The sequence below is a fragment of the Oncorhynchus keta genome, chromosome 36 (assembly GCF_023373465.1).
Source record: "Oncorhynchus keta strain PuntledgeMale-10-30-2019 chromosome 36, Oket_V2, whole genome shotgun sequence".
NCBI classification, from domain to species: Eukaryota; Metazoa; Chordata; class Actinopteri; order Salmoniformes; family Salmonidae; genus Oncorhynchus; species Oncorhynchus keta.
In genome coordinates this window covers 15,820,410-15,833,269 of record NC_068456.1, presented here as the reverse complement: position 1 = coordinate 15,833,269, position 12,860 = coordinate 15,820,410, and the positions used below count along the sequence as shown (strand labels likewise).

General features: G+C 40.9%; 1 protein-coding gene across 6 annotated transcripts in view; it reads left to right on the top strand.

Moving 5' to 3' along the window:
- The window catches only part of LOC118369705 (polymeric immunoglobulin receptor-like), an 81,033-nt gene extending 72,464 nt beyond the window's left edge, over positions 1 to 8,569 (top strand). For 5 of the 6 annotated variants that reach the window (XM_052498590.1, XM_052498591.1, XM_052498593.1 and 2 more), the window contains one exon: positions 8,236 to 8,569. In XM_052498590.1, coding sequence (XP_052354550.1) covers positions 8,236 to 8,346 — 111 coding nt within the window. In that variant the 3' untranslated portion in view covers positions 8,347 to 8,569. Of the gene's footprint in view, positions 1 to 1,736; positions 1,883 to 4,234; positions 4,556 to 4,967; positions 5,304 to 5,762; positions 5,830 to 7,101; positions 7,191 to 7,343; positions 7,385 to 7,774; positions 7,844 to 7,982; positions 8,055 to 8,235 lie in introns of those variants that run through there. The other variant, XM_035754326.2, reaches the window with a different exon arrangement.
- Positions 8,570 to 12,860: the final 4,291 nt, after the last annotated feature.

The following is a 12,860-nucleotide window of genomic DNA, read 5'->3' as shown; positions in this document are numbered from 1 at the left end:
TTTTGGCAAACTCCAAGCGGGCTGTCATGTGCCATTTACTCAGGAGTGGCTTCTGTCTGGCCACTCTACCATAAAGTACCGATTGGTGGAGTGCTGCATCTGGAAGGTTCTCCCATCTCCACAGAGGAACCATGGAGCTCTGTCAGAGTACTCTTCTCCCTGACCAAGGCCGTTCTCCACCGATTGCTTAGTTTGGCCGGGCAGCCAGATCTAGGAAGAGTCTTAGTGGTTTCCAAAATTCTTCAATTTAAGAATGATGGAAGCCACTGTGTTCTTGGGGACCTTCAATTCTACAGACATTTTTAGTAACCTTCCCCAGATGGTCTGTTCGGTTGGCTCGGTGGCTCCCCATCCCACATCACTCTCCACCAGATCATCGGGCTCCCTCTCTGCAGCGGGATTGACAGGTGTCTTGCCTCAGCCGTATCGTCAGGCTCCCGTGCCTCAGCCGGCTCTCACGCTCCTACCGGTTCGTCGGGCTTCCACTCCCCAACCGGCTAGCCCAGCGCCCACGTCTCGGCCGGTTTGCCCAGGTGGGATGCAGGGTATTTCCCTCAAGGCAGGGGTGGTACTGTCACGTCTGCTCCCGCTCTCCCCCCCTGGCGCTTGAAGGTGCCAGGCTGCCCTGCATCATGCACTCCTGCTATCCATTACGCACACCTGCCTTCCCTCGTCACAGGCATCAGCGTTATTGGACTCACCTTGACTCATTCATCATCTGTTTATTTCCTCCCCTATATTTGTCAGGTCCCCTGCTCTGTTCCCTGCTGCTGCATTGATTGGTTTGTATTACTAGTTTGTTGACGCTGTTCCTGTCTCGTTCCATGTCCGTTATTCATTAAATGTTTTACTCCCCGCACCTGCTTCGTCTATCCAGCGTCATTCCATGTGACAATTGCATTCATGTCTAAAATGTTCTATATAAATTGATTTGATATCAGTGATAGAGAAAATCTGAAATAAGATTACATACTATAATCCTGCAAAAAACATAATTGATGAGAGAATTTAACTAGGACTATGAAATAATTAAGATTTTTTTTATATGTTATTATTTTATTGCTTGATTAATAACACTCTGGGACATGGTAAAAACTTCTACTTCAAAATAAATAAAAACATGTAAATGCATTTTTGTGTTTTTAAGGTAAAGGACACCTGCCTTTCTGTTTAAAGCCTTTTGGAATCCACATTTTACACTGTTTAACACTGAATAAAAAGTGATTTTTCCTGAGGACAGAAAAGGCACCACAATATAGGAATGACCCAACCAGCAAAATTTAATTTTTACATATATCTGTACCATTGTAACTAATTCGATGGCTATAGCAAGGATGTAATGGGTTGAATCAAGCAATATGACATACACTATTTATAAACATCTGTGAGAGTATGGATCAGTAATATTGACAGGTTCTTCTTAGCAGTAACACCAGTGAAGGCTGCATTCGTAGCTCATAACTATCAGACAGGAACAGACCAACACAGGACTCAGGAGTTAATACATTAGATGATCAGTGTATTGAGGACGGGGAATAAACTACAAATAATCATCGTATAAACAAGCATGCTGTATGTATTAGCAGACTTTTTACAATCTTTTGACCATTTCAGCTTTGGTCAGGTTTTCAACTGTTAAACATCAGTGAACACACAAGGTCTTGCACAGGGCACTGGTTGCATTATGTCTTTAAAACAAGAGATTTGAAGAAGTGATGTCTATGTGGATAAGGAAGTTGTCAGTTGCCTGGGTGCCTTGGTCCCTGACAGCAGTTTGCCCGTACAAACATAAATACTACCAGAGTCGTTCTCTCTCATCCACTCATGGCTCCACATCTCCTCCTTGTCCTGCGCATCCTTTTCTTCCTCACCGGACTCTCAGGTAAGTGAGGGAAGACATTTTGTTGTTTGATATTATTGGGCTTAGTTCCTCCAAGTCAGATACTGAGACTGATTACATGCTGAAAGTCATAACACTTGTCATGTTCTGTTTACTTTGTCCATAGACATTATAGTCACATTATGGATTTCAGTATTAGGGTGGCAGGTGGACTAGTGGTTAGACCGTTGGGCCAGTAACTGAAAGGTTGCTAGATAAAATCCCTGAGCTGACAAGTTAAATATTGGTTGTTCTCCCCCTGAACAAGGCAGTTTACCCACTGTTCCTATGCCGTCATTGTAAATAAGAATTTGTTCTTATCTGACTTGCCAAGTAAAATAAAGGTTACAATTTGTGATTGATGGGTGCTGTTTTTAATGATTTATCTTGTGAAACAGTTATACCTTTCAACAGTTCTACATTTCTAGTTGTTGCGAAACACATTTAAGGAAGACTTCAAGTAAAAGAGAACTAACATATTATTATCAATATCAATTAACAAATGTGCTTGTAACTTATTTTGCACAAACATACAGTAGATATCAAGAACATTTCAGTCAAATGTTTTACGATATACAAATGTATTAAACAGAAATGTTCATTGAAACCATAGATTGTCTCCATAGTTTAGGGGTGTAGTAATTTCCATGTCAAAGCTACTTTAATTGCTGCCTCATGGCTGGACTTTGGCATGACAACATCAGCACTTACATGTATCAATTACTGTCTGTTGTCTGAAACACGTGGTGTTACAACCACAGTTTGCCAAATTTTTCTACAACTTCAAGAATTACAGTGGGGGAAAAAAGTATTTAGTCAACCACCAATTGTGCAAGTTCTCCCACTTAAAAAGATGAGAGAGGCCTGTAATTTTCATCATAGGTAGACTATGACAGACAAAATGAGAAAAGAAAATCCAGAAAATCAGATTGTAGGATTTTTTATGAATTTATTTGCAAATTATGGTGGAAAACAAGTATTTGGTCAATAACAAAAGTTTCTCAATACTTTGTTATATACCCTTTGTTGGCAATGACAGAGGTCAAACGTTTTCTGTAAGTCTTCACAAGATTTTCACACACTGTTTCTGGTATTTTGGCCCATTCCCCCATGCAGATGTCCTCTAGAGCAGTGATGTTTTGGGGCTGTTGCTGGGCAACACGGACTTTCAACTCCCTCCAAAGATTTTCTATAGGGTTGAGATCTGGAGACTGGCTAGGCCACTCCAGGACCTTGAAATGCCTCTTATGAAGCCACTCCTTCGTTGCCCGGGCTGTGTGTTTGGGATCATTGTCATGCTGAAAGACCCAGCCCTGTTTTATCTTCAAAATCTCACGATACATGGCCCCATTCAGTCTTTCCTTTACACAGATCAGTCGTCCTGGTCCCTTTGCAGAAAAACAGTCCCAAAGCATGATGTTTCCACCCCATGCTTCACAGTAGGTGTGATGTTCTTTGGATGCAACTCAGAATTCTTTGTCCTCCAAACACGTCGAGTTGTGTTTTTACAAAAAATGACCATATGACATTCTCCCAATCTTCTTCTGGATCATCCAAATGCCCTCTAGGAAACTTCAGACGGGCCCTGACATGTACTGGCTTAAGCAGAGGGACATGTCTGGCACTGCAGGATTTGAGTCCCTGACGGCAGTGTGCTACTGATGGTAGGCTTTCTTACTTTGGTCCCAGCTTTCCGCAGGTCATTCACTAGGTCCCCCCGTGTGGTTCTGGGATTTTTGCTCACCGTTCTTGTGATCATTTTGACCCCACGGGGTGAGAACTTGCGTGGAGCCCCAGATCGAGGGAGATTATCAGTGGTCTTGTATGTCTTCCATTTCCTAATAATTGCTCCCACAGTTGATTTCTTCAAACCAAGCTGCTTACCTATTGCAGATTCAGTCTTCCCAGCCTGGTGCAGGTCTACAATTTTGTTTCTGGTGTCCTTTGACAGCTCTTTGGTCTTGGCCATAGTGGAGTTTGGAGTGTGACTTTTTGAGGTAGTGGACACGTGTCTTTTATACTGATAACAAGTTCAAACAGGTGCCATTAATACAGGTGGAGGACAGAGGAGCCTCTTAAAAAATAAGTTACAGGTCTGTGAGAGCCAGAAATCTTGCTTGTTTGTAGGTGACCAAATACTTATTTTCCACCATAATTTGCAAATAAATTCATAAAAAAATCCTACAATGTGATTTTCTGGATTTTTTAAGTGGGAGAACTTGCACAATTGGTGGCTGACTAAATACTTTTTTGCCCACTGTGTGTCAAATTGTTTGGTTGATCATCTGATGGGACTTATGAGCAGCTGGATAAAATGTAAATATTTAAATGTGTTCTCTGTTGTTGTGTCTACAGATGCACAGAGTGTGTCCACAGTGAGTCATGTGGCTGTAAAGCAAGGAGGCTCCATCATCATCCCATGTCTCTATAATCAGAGATATAGAAACAATGTGAAATACGGGTGTAGGGGATATAATTGGTTTGGTTGCTCTACTGTAGTACGCACTGACCATCCTAAGACCAGTGGAAAGACCTCAATCTCTGATGACATCAACCAGCGAATCTTTACTGTGACCATGACAAGTCTTAGTCCTAGTGATTCTGATTATTACTGGTGTAATGTGGAGAGGAAGGAGGCAGATAATGGGGTTAGACTGCAGATATCTGTTCCTCCAGGTAAGATCCAAACACTGCTGTGTCCATGAAAGCAGAATTAACAGTAGTGCTCAGTAATATCTCATAAAGTAATGAACCATAATTGTTCTGTTGATGAGTGTTTTACTATTCCCTCTACAAAGCAGTCATACATATTTTCACCAAATTAAATCCATAGAGGATATTATTCTGGCAGATTACAAACATCTATGTGCACCTCCTGGGTCAGAACAGACTATGTGTTTGATAGAATCACAAGTTGCTGTTTCATCGTCAAACACACTGTATGCTCTAGTTGACATCTATTGTACATACTATCAGTGACTGAACCAGTGTTTCAACTTACTAGGTAGTGGCTAGGTAGTAGCCAATATATATATTGGTGTATTCTTTGTCAGACTCATCCATTCACAGCCTCTATCATTGTGTTCAGGTACTCCAGAACTGTATGTGGACCAACAACAGATGACTGGAGTTGTAGGAGGGAGTGTCACTGTGCTCTGTTACTATAGTTCACAAGGAAGCAGTGGGAGGTGGTGCAGGATGGGAGGCTCCTGTGTGGCTGTGGGACATTCTAGGGTTTTAGATGGAACATGTGTGAAGTTAGTGCAGGACCAGAGCCGAACCACCAATGGTTATGTCTTAATGGTGACTATGAGTGGATTGATGATGAAGAACACTGGCTGGTACTGGTGCGAAAAGGGAGACCTACAGATGCCTGTTCATATCACTGTCAATCAACCAACCACAACGCAGAGCACCACCACAAGTAAGTACAGAGCAATCCCACATAACCAAGTCTGATTCTCTTTTTATTCATCCAGTGTTGTTAGAGATTAAGGAACATTGAAAGGCCTTTTCTGAAACAAAGTGGAAATCTCTGGACAACACATTCTCTTGAGTTTCTGGTCATTCATGTTAAATATCATTAAGAAAATGAACATTGTTTATTCAACCTTTCATCATATCGACCACTTATATTGGACATTAATACTGAAAATTCTAAGAATTGGATTTTAATGCATGTCACATATTAGATAAGAAGGATGATAGTGATTAGTTTCAATCAACATCACAATGGCCTGGTTTTAATAATATAAATGTTAATGATACAACAGTCAGTTTATTGAAGATACTTAATCATTTCTGCCTCTCACAGCAACACAAGCTCCATCCACTCACCAAGCGTCACTAACCAGTGCTAAGTCTAACACTTCTCCTCCCACAGTTACCCCTTCTGTTACAAACAGGGACAATGTTGAAACTAACGAGAACACAGATGAGAAGCACCAGAGGTCAGTATTCATTCTTCACTATTTCCCTCACTTCTACAGTCATCCAAATAGTTGGTGATAGTGTAAGGGTGTAAGGGTGTTGGGGATAAGGTTATTATAGTAAATACAAACTAATAATGAAGAAACTATTTAGTGATCTTCTGAAATAAAATAAACACACCTGTTTGAAAAATGTATTCTATGCTGAAACTATTTTCTTTGACTCCAAAGCGAACTAAAATATAATAGAAACCATTATGATTATGTTCAGTTTTTGTTTTGGGGCAAAAAATGTAACTGTATTTTTAATGTTGTTTTATAGCTTCTGCGCCATTCTGGAAAGGACAGCTTCTGACAGGTCACATTGAGACTGACCTTTATTTAACTAGGCAAGTCAGTTAAGAACAAATTCTTATTTTCAATGACAGCCTAGGAACAGTGGGTTAACTGCCTGTTCAGGGGCAGAATGGCAGATTTGTACCTTGTACCATTGTCAGCTCGGGGGTTTGAACTTGCCACCTTCCGATTACTAGTCCAACGCTCTAACCACTAGGCTAACCTGCCTCCCCAGGGTAGCCTTTAAAGGTATACTCGGCGAGATGTTGTTGCCACCGCGTTCCCCCACTAAATTGTTGCATGTGTCAACAAACAGAGAAGTTTAGCACTTCAACATACCTGGTTGTTGTGGCTATTGACACTACCTTTGTGCAGCTACGTCATCTCGCTGAGTCTACCTTTAAATCCAATCTAACCTATGACCTGTCCCTTCACCTTGTGCATTACTGCCCCACAGTTGCAAGAAAAGTGACATCCCCAAAAAACCACAACACTATACATAAACGTCTCCTAACCTCCCATGCATTAGCTACATTCTGTCCCTAACACTAAAGCTACAAATGAAACTGAATAATATAAAAAACGAAATATGAATGTTTTTATCAACATTAAACTAAATAAAAATAGTAAATAGTAAAACTTCCTGAAACTAAACTGAATTTCAAATAAAAATATTAAAACCAATAGAAATAAAAAAAAATATATCAAAACACAAAACTATAATAACCATGGTGGAGACACCTGTGACTAGCAAGGCTGATCAAACCAGAGACCAGTGTCTGGGTTAACAATAATAACTGTAGTTCCCCACATTACAAAACTATCTGTCTGTTTCATTTTCAGACAAAGAAAAATCTATACAAAATTAAACATCTTCCTTAAATGTTCTTGCTTAAGCATTTACCACCATGCCTGTGGTTATCTATATATTCAATTTGATTGTATTTTATATTCCAGTTGGCTGGAATTCCTGTTCATTCCTCTGAGCCTGTTGGTGGTGTTGATAGCTGTTACCTTGGTCACATTGACGATGTTGAGAAAACATAGTAAGTATTTTTGAAATTCTATTTAAAATGTATAATGTTTATGACTAATGTCATTTGTAGAATATTATAAATACAGAAGGGTTGTTGCTTCTACAAATGAAAGGTTTGACATGAAAGATCATTAGTACCAACATCCTCTTTTCTATACTTCAGAGGACAAGAAAGCAAAGGACCAACCACCAAACACCACAGTAGTAAGCTATGATAATGTTATCTTCTCACTCATCTGTTCCTTTCACTTCTTGATATTCTAGGGCTCTCTTTGGTAAGTAGTTAGTCATAACAAGCATTTTAAATCAACCCGATCGCTTATGTGTAGTATTAAAAATAAAGAGTTCAAAGATCATTTAATTGTTTTGTTTAGTCCTGCACTAAGTGTACATCTTTGACCAGAACAGACTTCCTCAAATCACTCACCACAACTACTGACACTTGAACAATAACACATTTTGTGTTATCATTGGAGAAAAATTAAACATCAAAACATTTTCTAATTTATGTCACTATGCATGAGGTACAACATCCTTCTATGGCGTATTGTAAAACTGTTAAATGTTAACAAGGTTAGTGTTTCATTCCTTCAGCAGCCTGCTGACCCTGAGAATGACATTACCTACAGTACTGTGAGTCACACCAGAGGAACAGCAAAACAGGTTAAACCAAACCCTTTTGACCCAACCCCCCTTTGACCCAACCTAAACCCACTCCAACCCAACTCAAAGTGAAAGTTAACATTGTCTGTCTCTCACTGAGTTCATGTGATCATGTTGCTCTCCCTCCTCCATCACACAGGACCTAAACCCTGAGAGACATGGTGACTTATACAACACTGTGATTCCTAAGCAGCACAGGACAGCACAAAGGGTAAACATTAAACTAAATAAACACATAACCACAGCTAGTCTTATAGAAAACGTTTTCTGTCTTGAAAAGCAGAAAAGCAGAACTTGCATTGGCACATACATAAAAAGCTGCTCTACTGTGTTGATGATTTGACTAAGTTATTTGTGCGTGTGTGTGTGTTTATTTTCCTCCTCTCTTACAGGCAGCAGAACCAGATGATGTGGTCTACAGCACAGTGGCCCAACACCAGAGATACAGTAGGTCGCAAAGAACCAGACGAGATGTTGGGGGAAATACTGGAGGATCTCAGTGAACTAGGGCATCAGAACAAAAGTCTCCAGATTGAGTAACATATAAAGTTGTTTTATTTGTCACCTGCCCCAACCCTTTGTCCTCATTACTTTATTGTTCTATCTTGTTAATCTGCATATTTTAAAGACTCAACGTCTTGTACTTGTAATAAACTGTGCCCATGTTGACACTTAACTGTACATGTGTTTTTCAATAAAGGATATCAAATAAATAAACAGAATAAACCTGAATGTTTTCCTTTATATAAATATAGAATAAGAGCCTTGTGTCAAAACTAGCCCATTAAATGCAATTGTTGCTATCTGCAGCTGAGGGGGGCATTGGGACCCAAACAAAAGCAAATATCACAAAAACAAATATCACTGGATTCCTGCCGCTCTGGATTATTACACTGAATCATTACTCCAGACCATTGCCGCTAGAAAGCTGCAAACGAGTGGCTACTGTTAGCTAACGCCTTTGTCCCGACTACCGAGCAGCACCCTGACACACCTGTTGCTGCTCTTATGACCCTATGATCACTCTGCTACATAGCTGATGCCCCCTGGACTGCTTCAATAACACAGTACCTCGTTTTGTTTACCTGTTGGCCCCAGCCTCGAACTCAGGTCCTGCATGTACCTAATTGACCTGAAACCTCTCTCATCAACGCATAGGTTTACCTCCACTTTACTCACATCCTACCATACCCATGTCTGTACATTATGCCTTGAATCTATTCTACCATGTCCAGAAATCTGCTCCTTTTATTCTCTGTCCCCAATGCACTAGACGACCAGTTCTTATAGCCGTTAGCTGTACCCTTACCCTACTCCTCCTTTGTTCCTCTGGTGATGTAGATGTTAACACAGGCCCTGGAGCCCCCAGTTCCACTCCTATTCCCCAGGCGTTATCATTTGTTATCTTCTGTAACCGTAAAAGCTTTGGTTTTATGCATGTTAACATCAGAAGCCTCCTCCCTAAGTTTGTTTTATTCACTGCTTTAGCACACTCCGCCAACCAATGATGTCCTAGCTGTGTTTGAATCCTGATTTAGGAAGACCACCAAAAATTCTGAAGTTTCCATCCCCAACTACAACAATTTTATCATAGATACACTTCAACTGTGAAAGATGGAATCTAAAACAAAAATCTAGAAAATGACATTGTATGATTTTTAACCTCTCTAGGGTAGGGGGCAGCATTCGGAATTTTGGATGAAAAGCATGCCCAAATTAAACGGCCTGCTACTCAGGCCCAGAAGATATGATATGCATATAACTGGTAGATTTGGATAGAAAACACTAAAGTTTCCAAAACTTTTAAAATAGTGTCTGAGTATAACAGAACTGATTTCGCAGGCAAAAACCTGAGAAAAATCCATTCAGGAAGTTGTTTTTGGGGGTTTTGTAGTTTTCTATTCAATGCCATTAGAGTATCCATTGACTTAGAACTCCACTAGATGTCAACAGTCTTTAGAAATCGTTTCAGGCTTGTATTCTTATAAATGAGGGAGTAAGACCAGTCTGAACGAGTGGACCCAAATGTGACGCAGAGTTCAGGCGCATGTGCATTTCTTGTTTACCTTTTATATTGACAACGTTATTGTCCGGTTGAAATTATATAAATCATTTAGGCTAAAAAAACAACATGAGGATTGAATATAAACATCGTTTGACATGTTTCTATGAACTTTACGGATACAATTTGGATTTTTTTTGTCTGATTGTTTTGACTGAGTTTAAGCCTGTGGATTACTGAAGAAACGCGCTAACAAAATGGAGGTTTTGGATATAAAGAGACTTCATCGAACAAAAGGAACATTTATTGAGTAAATGAATGTCTTCTGATTGCCACCATATGAAGATCATCAAATGTAAGGGATTAATTTTCTCTATTTCTGAGTTTTGTAACGCTTCTGCTTGGCTGGTAACCGTTTGTAATAATTTGTCAACTGGGCTATGTTCTGGGCTAGGTATGTTCTGGGCTAGGTATGCTTTCGCCGAAAAGCATTTTATAAATATGTCACTGTGGTTGGTTTAACAAGAAGTTAATCTTTAAACCTATGTAAAATATGTTTTGTTTTCTGAATTTTTATAATGAGCATTTCTGTATTTGAATTTGGCGCTCTGCAACCTCACTGGATGTTGGCCAGACGGGAAGCTAGCATCCCACATACCCTAGAGAGGTTAAGTAAATAATTTGCATTTTATTGCATGACATAAGTATTTGATACATCAGAAAAGCAGAACTTAATATTTGGTACAGAAACCTTTGTTTTAAATTACAGAGATCATACCTTTCCTGTAGTTCTTGACCAGGTTTGCACACACTGCAGCAGGGATTTTGGCCCACTCCTCCATTCAGACCTTCTCCAGATCCTTCAGGTTTCGGGGCTGTCGCTGGGCAATGCAGACTTTCAGCTCCCTCCAAAGATTTTCTATTGGGTTCAGGTCTGGAGAGGCCACTCCAGGACCTTGAGGTGCTTCTTACGGAGCCACTCCTTAGTTGCCCTGGCTGTGTGTTTCGGGCCATTGTCATGCTGAAAGACCCAGCCACGACCCATCTTCAATGCTCTTACTGAGGGAAGGAGGTTGTTGGCCAAAATCTCGCGATACATGGCCCCATCCATCCTCTCCTCAATACGGGCAGTCGTCCTGTCCCCTTTGCAGAAAAGCATCCCCAAAGAATGAGTTTCCACCTCCATGCTTCCATGCTTCATGGTTGAGATTGTGTTCTTGGGGTTGTACTCATCCTTCTTCTTCCTCCAAACACGGCGAGGGGAGTTTAGACCAAAAAGCTCTATTTTTGTCTCATCAGACCACATGACCTTCCCCCATTCCTACTCTGGATCATCCAGGTGGTCAATGGCAAACTTCAGACGGGCCTGGACATGCGCTGGCTTGAGCAGGGGGACCTTGCGTGCTCTGCAGGATTTTAATCCATGACGGCGTAATGTGTTACTAATGGTTTTCTTTGAGACTGTTGTCCCAGCTCTCTTCAGGTCATTGACCTGGTCCTGCCGTGTAGTTCTGGGCTGATCCCTCACCTTCCTCATGATCATTGATGCCCCACAAGGTGAGATCTTGCACTTCATGCATTTTCTAATAATTGCGCCAACAGTTGTTGCCAACTCACCAAGCTGCTTGCCTATTGTCCTATAGCCCATCCCAGCCTTATGCAGGTCTACAATTTTACCCCTGATGTCCTTACACAGCTCTCTGGTCTTGGCCATTGTGGAGAGGTTGGAGTCTGTTTGATTGAGTGTGTGGACAGGTGTCTTTTATACAGGTAACGAGTTCAAACAGGTGCAGTTAATACAGGTAATGAGTGGAGAACAGGAGGGCTTCTTAATGAGACACTAACAGGTCTGTGAGAGCTGGAATTCTTACTGGTTGGTAGGTGATCAAATACTTGTGTCATGTCATAAAATGCTAATTAATTACTTAAAAAGCATACAATGTGATTTTCTGGATTTTTGTTTAAGATTCCGTCTCTCACAGTTGAAGTGTACCTATGATAAAAAATGATAGACCTCTACATGCTTTGTAAGTAGGAAAACCTTCAAAATCGTCAGTGTATCAAATACTTGTTCTCCCCACTGTATATGTCACTCCCTTGGATTCCTTCCACAGGCGTCATTGTTTCCGTTTCATGTCTGTGCATCGTTCGTGTTTCTTGTTTTGTTTTATGTTTCATTTATTGATTAAATCACTCAGTCCCTGAATTTGCTTCCTGGCTCTCACTGCACATCGTTACAGAATGACGTCTCACCTAAGGGAAGCATCTGGGAGTGTTTTTTTCTTCTTGTTTGGTCTAGACATATTGTATTCTTTTTGGGGACAGTTTGACTTTTTAGCCCCCACTTTTTAGCCCCCGGATATGAAAGACCTGTGTGTTAATGAATCGAAAGCGCATATTTTAAGAGACGCCATCACACTTTTTGATGGGGGGGTAGGCAGATATCTGGACATACTGTATGCATGATAGTGCAAATCTTGGTTTCAAACAATCCCCTACAGAGAGAAAGGGCCTTGAATGCAGATGCCTGGGTATTGTTGAACACACACCCCACATACCCTTTTTGTTTTTGAAACACACACTCCTCCTGGCCCGGCACACGCACACCCGCGCACGCATCATGGCTTTTCCGTAAGTCTTTTTCTCAGGGACATGCTTGGTGATAGATGGAAAGGACATATTCCTAAGTACACGGATCAGAGACCTAGAGCAGCACCGCCCCTTCAAGATTCTGAGCCTGCTTGGCAGGGTTGGTCCTGCAAAGCCAAAGCCCCCAGAAGGGAGAGCATCATATACAAGGAAATGGTCAATACGGAGGGCCATGTTGTGGGTGTTTCAGGGAAAGGGGGTATGTCTGACCTCCATCATCTAGGATGTGACAATGGTTAATCAAATTTCCCCATTTCTGCCCATTGTTTTGACACAGTTTTGCAGGCCTTCTCATACAGCTGCAACTGTATATGCATTCGTAAATCAAGACCTTTCTTGAGTTGGGCTTTGGGATGGTGCAACTGA